Genomic DNA, 14,380 nt, shown 5'->3' on the forward strand with positions numbered 1-14,380 from the left:
GATTATTAGGACATTGCACAAAGTATTCTAAGAACATTTTCAAAATAAAGCGTTTCTGGCTGGGTAGCCCTAAGGACAAGAGTTGCATTCATAATCTCCTGTTAGTTTCAGTAAGGACCGGATTGAACAAATTTTTGGTCAAAGTATTCCGTGGAGTCATTGCAACTGTAGAGGTTGCTGAGGAACGCCTGCTTCAAATAGTTTGCATGCGTGGGCTAAAGTTGCACTCTGTGTACACCTTAGATAAACACATCCAACCACTAAGTGAAAGAGACAAAACACAACTGTTTGCTTCATTTCACATTTCTTGGACCGGTCAGACTGTGTTTTTCCATCCTTAAGAACAGCATCGTTATATGAATGGAAAGTGGTGTACGGTGAGATCAGAGGATAGTAGCATAAAAATAAGACCTGGCCCCCCCCCCCCCTTTTTTTTTTTTGACACTCGAGAGAAAAGTGTGTGCCTGTATTTCGGGGCAGGAGAGAACGTGAGAGAGGTTTTTTGAGGAGGGCGGCACAGGAGGAGGAAGACATTATAGGTCATTTTCCACCCCGTCTGAGCTACTTTAAACATACACACCTTCTGTTTTGGAAGTTTCTACACAAAGCTGTCTTTGTGGGTGCTGAAACTGCCAAGGAAGCGAGATCAGACACGGTAAAGAGTGTGATGGTTGACTGAGGATACAGTAGCTGACGTGGTGTCGGTGCCTCAGAATAGCTTAGAGACTAAAACATTATGTCTCTGAGTGTGAAAGCTTAACTGGTCTGTCACTGGAGATGGAAAGGAAGCAGTCATTTCCCTCCAACAGCCAAATGATGTCAGCTACAGGGCAGACACACACTAACAGATGTACAAACAATCACGTCAAGTCAAGTCGCCTGATCCAAATTAGCTCATAATGGACATGAAGAGTGTTTTGATGCCTGATATTTTGGTTCATGAGAATCTGTTCCACATTTTGAGTTCTCAGAGAGTTCAGGGCCACCGTGTTCTCAGTGGATTTGCAAGCTCTTCATCCTTTATACAGTTGCAAGTTTTTTTTATATGATTAATAAAAAAGATTAAAGATGGAAGAAGGTTCCTTCCTTTCTCATCACGTCATGCCTCCCATGTCCTCACCGGATAATGAAAGACGCTTTTTAATAGTGACAGCGGTGAGGCTTTTTCAAGCATTCCTTTGACATGACCTTATAGGAGGAACACGCTCTGGTACGGGGTGGAGCCAGGACACGCAGAAAGAGGCCACTGTACAGAACTGACTGCAGGAACGAACAGATGAGAGGAAGAAGGGTGGTATGATGGAGCAAGAGCGAGGACGGGAGGGTGGACAGCTTTTAACCATGACATCACCCCCACAAGCTCCCTTGACACTCCTGAGATTTTCTTTTATTTTATTTTTACCTTTTTTTTGGCATGACAAACCTGGAAAAAGTACCAGCTCGTGTGTTAAAGTGTTATTTGATTTAGCAGTAGAGCAAAAACAAACCCTTGTCTGGTTCGTTTAGCTGGTCGGAGTAGTTCATGAAGTACTCATTCACGTCAGCGTACAGTTTAGATATTATGTGATCCATGTGTGCAGCAAGTTCACTGAAACAGTTCCTTGTCCATCAAAGGGGTTAATCAAGCAAACCATTTAAGAGAACATGATGGAAAGGTTAGTTTGTAGAAGCTGTAATGTTTTCCTGTTCAATTAGCACCACACATACATCATGAGCCCGTGTATGTGGACTTGTGTAGAAGTATTTAAGCGTACTAAAGTGTTTCATCCTAATCAGCGTGATTGGATAGGGCCTTCATATTGTTAATGTCCAGCAGAGTAACTCAAACATAAGCTGTTTAACATACTTCCAGGATCTTCTACATTTCCTTGAACCATCCATCAAGGCGCTCGCTGTGCCTTTGAAACGGCCTTTGAAACGACCCAAACTGGAAGGAAGTGGGGTGCTCGCCTCCTGGGGAGGTAATCAGCCATTAAGACAAACTTTCCTACAGTGAGGGCGTCATGGTAAGCGATGGCGAAGAGCGGCGTCTTTTCTTGTCAGGCACATGTAATCCCAAACCTGGTTTTTTTTTTTTATGATGATTTACAAGTATAGTGAAATATTTTCCAACCACCTAGTTGAGCCATGTTTTTCCAAGTTTGACGCTCAGTGATTGAATGGACCTCCGGGGTTGAAGCCATAAAGACCCTATTGTTAATTTCTGAACGTTAGAATTCCAAAACTGTCTTTGATACATGAGCTACTAAAAGATTGGGCTGGGTATCGATTTAGATTTCAGTATGTTACTAAAGCTGTGGCGTCAAAAATGTTTCAATAACCCTTTGAGAAATTTTCTCTCATGGTATAATTTGTAAAACACAGAAACCCAGTGCATTCCAATCTGTTCAACTGAGAATTAGCAGAGTACCGCGCTAAAGTGATCTGCTGCGAGAGATCTGATTTTGACGACAACACTGGGACAGAGAGGAATGAAAACACGTTCTGTGGCTCTACTGTGGCATCTGTCCTGCTTATCATCTCCAACGCCGACCATTAATTTGGACATACAGCAGTTATGTTGAACGAAAGCGACCCTCATCTTATCCCGAGTCAGTGTACCATCACAATCACGTATAAACTCTTTGTCGAATCTAAAAAAAAATGTTACTTTAAATCAGGACCTGTCTTATCAAAGGAGAAGTACAACTCTTCCCTAGATTGTTGATGTGCTTCTCTATAAAGCAATGATCCCATATGATTCTGTCACTCGCGATGCACACAGATGCAGCTGATTAACTCCTACTTTCATGTCTCTTATCGTAAAGTTCTTCTGGTGTTGTGTCTAAAGAGCTGGAATGTTTGGTGTTCTTCAAACACGTGTACTCATAATTTACTCCCGAGTCAAGGATGGACGTCGTGTCTTTTACGTTAAATACTGAGTGAAGAATATGTCCCAAACGTCCACTTAACATACACAAATATTGGTTCAGCTGCGGTAAATCATGCTAGTCAGAAAAGTGACGACTGTGGTGATAGAGGAGTAAACATTCTCATTCTGTAACATTCTATAAGCGTAAACAAGAAACTCCGATGGATGTATAAAGACCAGCTGTGCAGGAGAGTGTCTTGGTCCAGAGATTAAGGTTAGCATGTTTAGAGAGGGTCGGATGCAAGTACTTGGCAGTAAATGTTGTCTACTTTGCAATGCAGATAAGCTTTCCATTGTTCAGTGTGATGTAAGGACAGGCTTTATTCTTTATCCCTCCGTTTTCCCTCCAGAGCTTCTACAATCCCAGGATTAGCTGAAAACTTTTTATGTTTGGGTTACAAAAGGTCACCAGAGAGTGAAGTACTTGGGTTGGCCCAAATATCTCCATCATCCAGCTGTTTATGCCTCTTAAGGTGTAAACACTTAGTTGTGTCTCCAGCTGTACAGGCAGATTTATAGTGATGTGATGGTTCCTCACGCTTTACATTCCTGAAGAGCTGTATCACAGGAACCTTCATCTCCTTTCACTTTCACTGGCCTTCAAACCATTGCTGGTTGCATTAGGACACTGTTATTTTTGCTCCCAGATGTTTCTGCTGTAACCCATTCAGTAGAAAGTGGTGTGAGGCCATCACTCTATTGCCAGTAATGAGTTAATGCACCTTTCCAGGAAGGTTCGGTCTAAATGGTTATTTAACTGCGAATTGGAAGTGAGAAAGTACCGACCTTGAACGCTTGTTGAACTCAGAGTATCCCACCAGGAAAGAGGGACTTTTTTTTTCAATTTCAAAAAGTAGGTTTGACCTTATTTGAGATTTATGGTGAAAGAAAATAAGTGTTCCTGTGTGTAGCCTAAAGAAGTCTCTTCAGTTACACGGTTGCCATAGCAATATTCCATCTTTAACCCCATTCAGAAATACCCTGAATATGACACCTCTTTGTAAACAGTATTTTAACCACCAAACCTCTATTAGAGGAGACAGGTGCGCAAGAGAAGGGCACTGGACCGAAAAGGCACAAAAAAGGACCCCTGCATGCTGTCCAGCTAGTAATCAGTGTTCATCAATGAGATGCCATCTTAAATAGGGAGAGATCATCATTCTGCAAACAGTCACTTTCCTTTAGATGTGGGAAAAGGACCCTAAAAAAGGACAATGAATCCCGTTATGTTCAACACGCATCAGTATTCAAGTAGAGTTGAAAATAAAACACTCCATATGAGATATTCACCCGGTTCAGTATTTGAATATAACATGTATAAGCCAAAAATATACGTAAAAGGACATGATCAGCAGGTCATTTTAACTGTCTGGAAATCAATAAGGAAGCTATCCCATTGTTTTGGCCAGGAAGGACTACATCAGATGGCTTGTTTTTTCTGGAAGGAAACTACAAAGCAGAGTGTAGAAATATAACGTGAGGCGGTGTCTTATTCATTAGTAAACCCTTTAATTATTTAAGTATGAGATTAACCGAATTAAGTTTTAGGTTTTTCTTGGAGAGCTTTGCGAGGCGGTTTTCACACGTTCTCCCTTTCATTCCTCAAAGTGATCTCAGTCCAATAAGTTTGGGTTTTTTTGTTCAAACTTAAAAAGGATTACATATGAAAACTTAGGGTTGCAATGTTAGACATATTAGAAGTTAGGAAAGAAAGCAAATTTTTGAGCCCCTGACTCGAAAATACTAGCTTGGCCCTCAGGACGTAATGCAGCTTTTAGCCTTGATGAGTTGATGAGGGTTGGCTGGAGCGCACTGATGTGTTTAGACCTGTCCCAGAAGGTCTGAAGGACACAGAGGACAGAGTGCAGTATGCTATCACCTGGAAATCTTCACTGCAGGAGTTTCTGATTTATGAAGCTAAACACTAACCTCCGTCTACTTCTCCAGAGTCACAGAAACTCTTTGACACAGCTCCTCTTAGCTATCTTTGACCACTGGCCAGTCTCAGTTCTAGCCTGCACATCACTTTTGAATTTAATTACATTTTTGGTGGTGATGTTTGCTTTTGACGAGCCATGGGTGTAACTGTCTCCAGGTTGGTTTGTGGCATCGGCATATGTTCTTTTTTGCCACCATCAGGTCTGTGGCGCCACTCCAGATCCATTTACATACCTCTGAATCAAGCCGGCGGCCCAGAGGAGAAAGACATGCAAATGCGCGTTTGCCTTGGCGCTACTCTGTACCCACATTAAGAGCACGTTCCTGTGAGTGGCATGGCGGTCTGACAGCTTACACTCACTCACGAGGAGGCCAAGCTGAGGGCTGAGTGCAAGTCTTTCACCTCTACAGGTGCTCCTTTGAAATTAATGTGAGCGGAAAATGTTCTGATGCGGCAGCAGATGTACACTTGTGCTTTCAGTAGTGCTGGTTCAGGATTGCCTTGTCTGAAATTCAACTTGTTCAACTGAACTTGTTACGTTTTACGATTCACTATATCTTGTGTGTATCACCAGCTCAACATCGTATCTGTCGTCTGTATTTGGAACAAAATAACCAGCTTAACTTCCCGGGAAAATAAAGATATTATAGCTAACGATTCTCCAAAAATGGTCTTTGATGTTATTTTAAAAAGGACCTTCCTTACATCCATGAATGCAGGCTATTTCCATTTAGCCATACCAGCTGTTCTTGTTTTCCATGACACTGTTACATTGTCATGTCACAGCTTTGTCATTCTGTAAGAAGTATTTAACCTTTCACCCTCCTCAGTTTGATATATGAACATGTCAGCAGTAAGTGAGCCCTGCCTTCATCTGTGACTATGAACACTAGCTCTGGGAAGTGACCAAGATCCAAGAGAATGAGATCTTTGATTCGAACGTCAGAAATGAGTTTTCTCCGCGGGTGGAGGAGCCCAGATATTCAGAGGGAGTAGAACCGCCGCTCCCTCATGTCTAGAGGAGTCAGCTGGGGGTGCTCAGGCACCATTAGCAGGCCTCGTGGTTGACCCACAACATGCTGGAGGGATTGTTTATCTCATCTGGTCTGGGAACAGCAGCGCCCAAGTCCTAAATATGAACCATAAAATGAAACATGTCCACTTTTGGACCATTTAGGGTGTATGATTGAGGATCTTTTCAGGAGGAGGTGATATGTGTGGAACAGACCACGGACTTAGCTGAAAACTGTAAACCTGCATGTAGTCACAAAGGCCAACTGTGGCTATGATGAAACACAATGACTCACAGTGGTCCAGGATTCCCCAGGTCCCTGAATCTGGCAGTGACGGGTCACAGCTGTGTTTGAGCCTCTGTCCTGGGTAAGTCATCCCAGAGGAGCTGAGGAAAGCTAAAGTGCAGGAGGAAGAAGGTGAGCAATGATTGGACCTCTTCCTCCCTCATCTCTCAGCACACAACAACAAGTTGACTCCAGTTGAGCAGATTTGATAATATTGTCCTTCAGGAGGATGTTGTTGTTTTTTTTCCTGAACTATCTTGAGAGCGCCATCACTCTCCGAGGGAGCTGGCGTGAAGTTTTGCCCTCAGATAGAGGCAAACCCTCCCTCAGATACCCTCACGCTGATTTCATCAGTGCTTAATGCATTCCAGGTTTCTACTGTGCACTCTAGTGTTGCAGTCGTGTTCTTCGGCGCACTCAGATTTCTCTTAAGTTAGCAATTCGACATTTCCCAGGGAGCGACAATTCCCTGTAAACTTTGTTGCTTCATTACATCCAGTTGTCCGTGTAAGTGCAGGCAGATGTCAAATTCTTGTTGTCGGATTGCTGAATTCAGCAAAACCTAGTTGGCCGAATTTTGTGCAGTAGAAACATTGATACTAGGTTACCACGCCTAGTACTCATTGCAGTATTTAGAGGGATTTTGCCTTCTAAGATACAAGATGTCATTAAAAAAATGTTCAAACCTGATTTTTTGGTTAGTTATCTTGTTTTGGAGCACATGAGAATGCACAAGAAACTCCTACAGCCTCCACTTCCCCTGCTCTCCTCCTCCCCTGATGGTTGGTCTGTCACGCTGGGTCTCCCGGCGGCTCCGTCTAGGGGATCTGGTCAGGAATGCAACCGACTCCATCTCACTTTTTTGCCTTTCAGGAGTAACCAAGCATATCCTGCCAGGCTTTTCTCCCATTTGAAAGAACCCCCATTCTGTCTGTCAGGGGAATCATTCTTAAAAACAAAATAGAGAAAGAAGTGTTTGTTTAGCAGCGTTTCAGCTTAGTTTTATGAGGTCACGCTCGTCTTTGGCCCAAAGTGCTTTGTTTTTGTTTTCACATCCAAAGTTTTTTGCAGATTTTGTTAAAAATGTAGGAATTTCCATGAACTAAACAACACAAACAGTATTTTTTGTAAACAAACCTGCCTCAGTGTTGACCCTCAGAATCTTTCCCAACTGGCTATGAAACACTGGGATCATCAGATGTCTCTTTAATAATGTGTGATTGATGTTCTATTGATACCCGACCCTACACCCGAGAGCAAGCTTTGGTTTTCAGTCTCTTTCTCCTTGTCTCTCTCTGCATCTGTCTTATTGTCACACAGTCATTCTTCTCTTCAGCATTCACATTTTACAAATTTGTTTTTTGTCCCTTTGATTACACAAAAAGGAATGAAACCAAATACCAGCAGCACTCACAGATCGGGTCTTCTGTTTGTTGTCGCAACAGAGTTAAACCTTAGAGAGTTAAACCTTTTTATATATATATATATATATATATATATATATATATATATATATATATATATATATATATATATATATATATATATATATATATATATATATATACATACATACATATATATGTATATGTGTATATATATACATATATATGTATATATATATGTATATATATACATACATATATATGTATATATGTATATGTATACATACATATATGTATATATGTATATATACATATATATGTATATGTATGTATGTGTGTGTATATATATGTATATGTATGTATATGTATGTGTGTATATATATATATATGTATGTGTGTGTGTGTATATGTATATATATATATATATATGTATATATATATATATATATATATATATATATATATATATATATATATTAAGGGTCGCGGGGGCTGGAGCAATGCCTATCCCAGCATTCTTCAGGCGAGAGGCAGGGTTCACCCTGGACAGGTCTCCAGTCCATCACAGGACCAACACATAGAGACAGACAACCATTCACACTCACAGTCACACCTACAGTCAATTTAGAGTATCAATCAGCCTCGTCCTCTCTTGATGTCTTTGGACTGTGGGAGGAAGCTGGAGTACCAGAGAGAACCCACACAGGAACAGGGAGAACATGCAGACTCCACACAGAAAGATCCTGTGCTGGAGCCAGGACTGGAACCTGGAACCTTCTTGCTTTGAGGCCACAGTGCTGACCACTACACCACTGTGCCACCCATATATATGTACATACATACATACATACATACGTACATATATATATGAACATACGTGTGTTTTTCATGTATTTTTTTCGGCACAAAGTGACAATTGTTGGTTCACCCTAAATGCCTTTGAGATGAAATTTAGCAGCGTTCTTAATAAACTGAATGAAAAGCAGGAGTGCATTATGAGATTAAAGGGAGATGTTGTTCATTTAAAATCTTGTCGGATATTTTTGTATTTCTCTTGGATTTTGGTTTTGTTTTGTTTTTTGGCTTGTTTTGCATGGCGGACTTTTTTTTTAATATCCTGTTAAATAATTTGAATTTGTTCACCTAAAATTTTTTAAATTAACATTTTTTTTCAGATGCACAGAGGGGGTTTTTTTGTACCCAACGTTCATTATTTTGTTTGTTTTAGTTTATCAGTAAGACTTGACAGCTGCTGGCTTTTATCCTTCAAATATTGAAGTCATTTAAACAGGATGTGGTCTGCACAGTGTCACAATCATTCACAAACACATGGCAACATTTGCTGTCCTCCACTTACCGTTGATAATTGCTATATCGCCGGTAGAATGAGGATTCTAGATAACTGAACAGTAAACAGTTTTTGTTAGATAGATGTCTCGGGAAGTTGAGGGGGTTCATGTGGTAATCATTTCATTTTTATACTCCCAACATCCATTCAGTTCACATGCAGAGACTCCATCAATCACGTTCCCTGCAGTCATGACAGCTAATGGCAACAGTGTGGATGGGAACAGCCTGCAGTTCAGTCAACCAAAGGCAGCAACTTATTTACCAGAGATTATAAATTAGTTGTTACTCTGATTGATTATGGCAAAAACAACAATTATCTAGGTCAATATTGAGATCACAAGATTACTCATTGCCTCTGGAAACATCATGCTAACCCGCTTGTGGTTGTTTTACCATTGTTTGAGCTTTTTTTTAAGGGGGTGAAAGTGTAGAAGCCAAATGTCTCAGTATTTTGAGCCTTTTTATCTGATGTTTTTATGTGCTAAAGAGGCAGAGGAATAACAGTTGCAGTGTTTTTTCAGGAGGTTATTTAGAAAAATGTAAGTTTTTTTGTTTGTTTTCTAGTTCTTTCTAGGTCTAAATTACCTTTTTTCTCGCTGTGCTTGTTTCTTCTCTAGTTAAAGCAGCCCGACAAAGCGGCGGCGGCGGCTCACACATATTTCCAGGCCAATCCAGAACATGTGGAGATGGGTCAGGACCTGGAGCAGTACAAAGACCTACAGGGTGTCAGGGAGGATCATTTTGTGGACCGAGAAGCCCGACCTCACCAAGTAAGCCAGGAGATCTTAAATATACTTCACTGTGTGTTGGCAGGATTCTTCATGGCAGCAGGTTTTCCTCTCTTCATTTCTCCCGGCTGTGTTGATGCTTCTGCCTGAGCGCGTTTCATTTAACCAGAACGTCATGTTACCTTTCAGCCATGTTTAGTCAGCCTCCTCCAGCATACCTGGCCAGTGGTTTTATTTTTGCCTCACATTTCCAAAAAGAAATGAACAGCTGTGGCTGTATGAAGGGCCCTTTGTGTTAATGGCCCTTGCAGTTTAATGACTGGAAACTTTTTTTTTTTTTTTAGTATTGGTTGTGGTGAAGTCCTTAAAGCTGAGTGTGGGATTCTTTTCGTGCTGCTCCAATGAAAGTTTCTCACCCTTTTCTCACCCCCTCCTGCTCTGAGCATGAGCTCCAGGTTCGCTCAGAGCAAATGTAACAACTTTAGAATGTCATTCATGCCTACTGTACCTTTATTTAACAGTTAAAGTGTCTGTCCGTCACTTTTTACATCCTTCTGTGTCTAGATGTAAATTTGGCTTTTGCTCCACCCGTGTTTTATTTATCTTTTGCTCTTGTGCATTCTTTTTTAACGGTCTTGTTGAGCTTCTCGTCCAAATCTTTCTTCAGGGAAATTCCCTTCACCTGTATAATAAATCGTACTTATAATGTGCTCGTAAAGATTAGGCAGTGGTAATTCTCTCTGGTAAGTGCTCAAGCGTATCCACTCTGGCTGTTTATTCAAATACAAACTCACCGCTGCTGCTGCTCTTCAAGGGCACCAGAGGACTTGTAAAAACCTTTATGAACTGGCTGCAGGTTCGCTAACGGTTGGGTTTTTATGGTTGTGATATTAAAAGTGATCGAGAACAATAAGAAAGCATTTACTAACATTAAAAATAACACCGTGCTGAACACCAAAAGTCAAATAGATGCTCATCAAAGTTTTTCATTTTTCTTTCTCCATGATCGCAGCGCTCCTTTACAGCGGCGGTGCGGTTATATGATAAAGGAGGCTACGAGGGGGCCATTCTTCTGTTCGAGGAGGCTCTGGTGGAGTACTACAAAGCAGATGTGGAGTGCCGGGCCCTGTGTCAGGGGCCACAGAGGTTTGAGGGCCATGATCACCTTCGCTACCATTACAGCCTCCATGAACTGATATCAGGTAAGGACAGAACCTCAAGAGCCGCTCATCCTGTCAACGATGTGCACAGTGTTTTTGAGTTGGACAGTTGAGAAGTCGATGCAAAAAGTTTTTTTTTTTCTGTCAAGTCAAATAATTGAATCGAATGATTAGATAAAAGTGAAGATGACCTATATGCGCGTCAGAGTAATGATAGGAAGGACTGCGTACACACTATTTGTTAGGTCTCCAACTGGTCTCCGCAGGTAGATAAAGGGGCGGGGCTTTGTTGCCATGTTTGGATGCATATGAGTCTTTTGCCGAAATCAGTACAACTTTCTTTATTATATCACTGTATTTATTATAAAATAAATGAGGCTTTGACACATGTGACATCGCACAACCTATGGCCCCGCCCTCTCCTAGAATGGTCACTGCACAAATGAAGAATAAAGCCTGTACGCTTGTGTGAATGAGGGCACGACAAGTGTCAGTCTTGCTTCTTTATTGAAACAAACAATTTGGTATTTGGGTATAATTTGTTAGTGCAATCAGCCATGTTGATTTCATCTGTTTCCATTTGTATAAAATCAGGTTGCCAAAAAATGAGAAACAGCTCTCAGCTTTAGGCAGTAAAATTCTACAGACTTCAATGTGTTCATCAAAAAAAAAAAGCAACTGAACGATATAATCCTCATGAAGGGATTTACTGTGAGGCTGTTGCAGTAGCTTTATCTGGCCGTACTGTAAAAAGCCATTTAGTGTTTAGTTTTGAATGCATCGCCTGAATCCAGCGCTTCCATCAATCTGGACCTCATCTGATTCTGATGAGTCTCAGATTTCAACTTGTGTCAAACATGAAAGCAGTGAGACGGTTTAGTTTGTATTTGAAGCATTTTATCAACGTATCGTGACTGTTACACCAACATGTCTGGCTGATCTGTATGGCACCGAGCCTGAGCCGGGCTTTGTTGAGCTGAGAGAGCCTGGGGAAGCTTAGATGAGGCCAAACAGCACTCTTCATGCTCACTAGGTGATCAAATCTGCCTGGCAGCGGCTTGGCAGTGGACGTCAGTTGGCACTGGGTTAAAGGCCATGTGAGGGACGACAGCCATGCTGCACGGAGAGAGAGAGAGAGAGAGTGCGTGATAAAACTATGATCAAGAGGGGAGTAATGGAGTTATCAATGTGAGAAATGAGATTCTTCTCTCTAAATCTTGAAGTCGAAAATACACGTTGTTCTCACTTTGCTGTCCAGCACGTTGTGTTCAGTCAATGAAAATATAATTCATCGTTTCTCATAAGTTGCCCTTATTAAATCAGATAGATGGATTATTATCTTGTGCTTGCTAAAAGCTTCAAACAATGGGATCACTGTTTTTTCTCAATTAGTATAAATGTTTACATGCCATCCATACATTTTTGATTCAAGTACAATATAAAATGAAAGAAAAACACATTCAGAATAATTCACTGACCTAAAAGAAAGGGATGTCACATTAGGTGCCTGTGCAGCTTTTTCTTTTCTATTTTTTCTTTTTTTGTTTTATGTAAACTTGTACATTTTTTTCTCTTAAATTTTAGAGAACCACATCACAAGAGTCTGGGATTAATAGAGCTTGAAAACTGCAACCATGAGTAAATGAAGGAACTTTAAAATTGTAACCTTAAATACTGCATATACTGAATTTAAAAGCTGTCCGATCATTTGTCCTGTGTTATTTGTGTTGCGCGTCTGGATTGGTTTGGTTGCGAGAAGACTTCCACCACAATGAGGACCCTTAGAGGTTACTTGAACCTACTTGTGAATGTCCAACCATTGTGTGGAGAACCCGTGTCAGAGCTGGCTGGTCTAACTGACTCCAGAGACAATGGATCAACTCTACTTGGCCTTTTTAGTCTCACTGACCGCTCAAGTGAATATAATCATTTGGGGATGATTGAGGTTGCGCGGTATGCCGTCGCTAACTCTTTCACACATGCTACGCTGGAAATAACATTGTAGATAAGAGAGAGAGAGAGAGATGTTTCGCACGCCTCAGCTGACATGTTTTGTAAAATTCTCTCCTCTTTTTGCTGCTTTTCCTCTTTTTTCCCCCCAGTTATACTTGTTGCACCACCGACTACCACATGCTTCCCTCCGACATGTTAAGTTGCTTCTTTTCACATCATGGCGAGGAGTTTCACCTGGAAGAAGAAGGATGTGGGAGGACATTTTTTAAGTTTTCCTCTTTGGAAAAGTAAAGATAAACGACATAAGCAGAAGTAGTTAGAATGATAAAAATATCTATGACCTTTTCTTCCCAGCTACACGTCCTCACCTCCATCTTCAGAGTTTCCAATGTGTCCCTCTCTCGACCATCTCTTTGTATCACGGAAAGACAGTTAAAACTCAGGCTTGCGGCCACTGGCTTTCATCAAGTGTCATTTCATCTTCTAGGTTTTGTCATACATAGTATTATTTAGTCTTATTTGTTCCATGTGCAAAATTTAACATGCTTGTAGCAATTGAGCATGTGTGCATCGTTCATAAGAAAACATTTACACCAGGTCATAATGAAGTAGTTATACTTCAGAAGTGGACTCTATGCAGTAGTCGCAGCTTAACTGCTGACTAACCCATATGCTTTGACTCAAGTATGTGTGGCCTGCTTCCATAAACACTGCAAAGACTGCTAATTAGATTTTGGCAGACTTTATTTTACTTCTAATCAAGATTATTTTCCGTAGCACCACTGCAGAGGAGACGATAATGTTTATTTGTGTTCGACATCTATTTTATGTATTTTGAAAGTAATACAATCTCTTATGAAAGTTGAAAGGATTTCATCAAATTTCTTTTGTCAAACTTTAGCATCTAATTTAAAAAATCTAGTCCTTCATGATTCTGGACACAATTTAGGCCTCAGCTCCTCAGAGACTCTTGAAGAAACTGAGCAGAGCTCAACTCTGCTGTCTAAGAGTGAAAGAATTAACACTGCAGCTGCTCAAGAGTGACCTCAGTCACACACACACACACACACACACACACACACACACACACACACACACACACACACACACACACACACACCTACACACACACACTCTCATGTTCCAGTCTGCTGGCCTGGACATGCTGGAATCAACATAAGGAAGTGATACTTAGTTGTTTTATCACCTGAGGAACAACAAAGACATGCCAGTGCTGTTCTGTTGAAGAGGGACCAACTCTGACCTGCTTCAACAGGAAATGACATGATGTTGAACTGGCTGTGTGTGATTAGATACAGTTCATCAGCCTAAATCCAGTTGTGATTTTATTTGTTTTTCCAAAAGAATGTTGAACAGACCCCCAAAAATGATAGACATGAACCCCCACTGAAGCTCTGCACAATTTCCATGATGGGCATCTGTTTTATACAAGCTTGTGTTATTGTTGGTGTTGGACTACTGACCTGAGCCTCGCAATGCAGCAGGGACATCTCATCTTTGAGTTTCTGTCATCCACGATGTCTCTTTTCAATCTGTTTTCCACTTCCTATCTTCAAGTGTGTCACACACCTCCACGCCAAACACGTTCAGCTGTAGTCAAAGCAAACGACTCTGGCTTGCGTCAGAGCTGAGGAT

General features: G+C 41.1%; 1 protein-coding gene across 1 annotated transcript in view; it reads left to right on the forward strand.

Annotated features, from left to right (window-relative positions):
• p3h2 (prolyl 3-hydroxylase 2) overlaps window positions 1-14,380 on the forward strand; it is a 57,383-nt gene that overhangs the window by 29,577 nt on the left and 13,426 nt on the right. The window contains exons 2-3 of the mRNA XM_086223617.1: window positions 9,501-9,653; window positions 10,624-10,813. Of these exons, the coding sequence (XP_086079743.1) occupies window positions 9,501-9,653; window positions 10,624-10,813 (343 nt within the window). The remainder of the gene's footprint in view (window positions 1-9,500; window positions 9,654-10,623; window positions 10,814-14,380) is intronic.

This window comes from Aulostomus chinensis, chromosome 14 (assembly GCF_037954235.1).
Source record: "Aulostomus chinensis isolate RoL2024-O1b breed Wild chromosome 14, RoL_Achi_v1.0, whole genome shotgun sequence".
NCBI classification, from domain to species: Eukaryota; Metazoa; Chordata; class Actinopteri; order Syngnathiformes; family Aulostomidae; genus Aulostomus; species Aulostomus chinensis.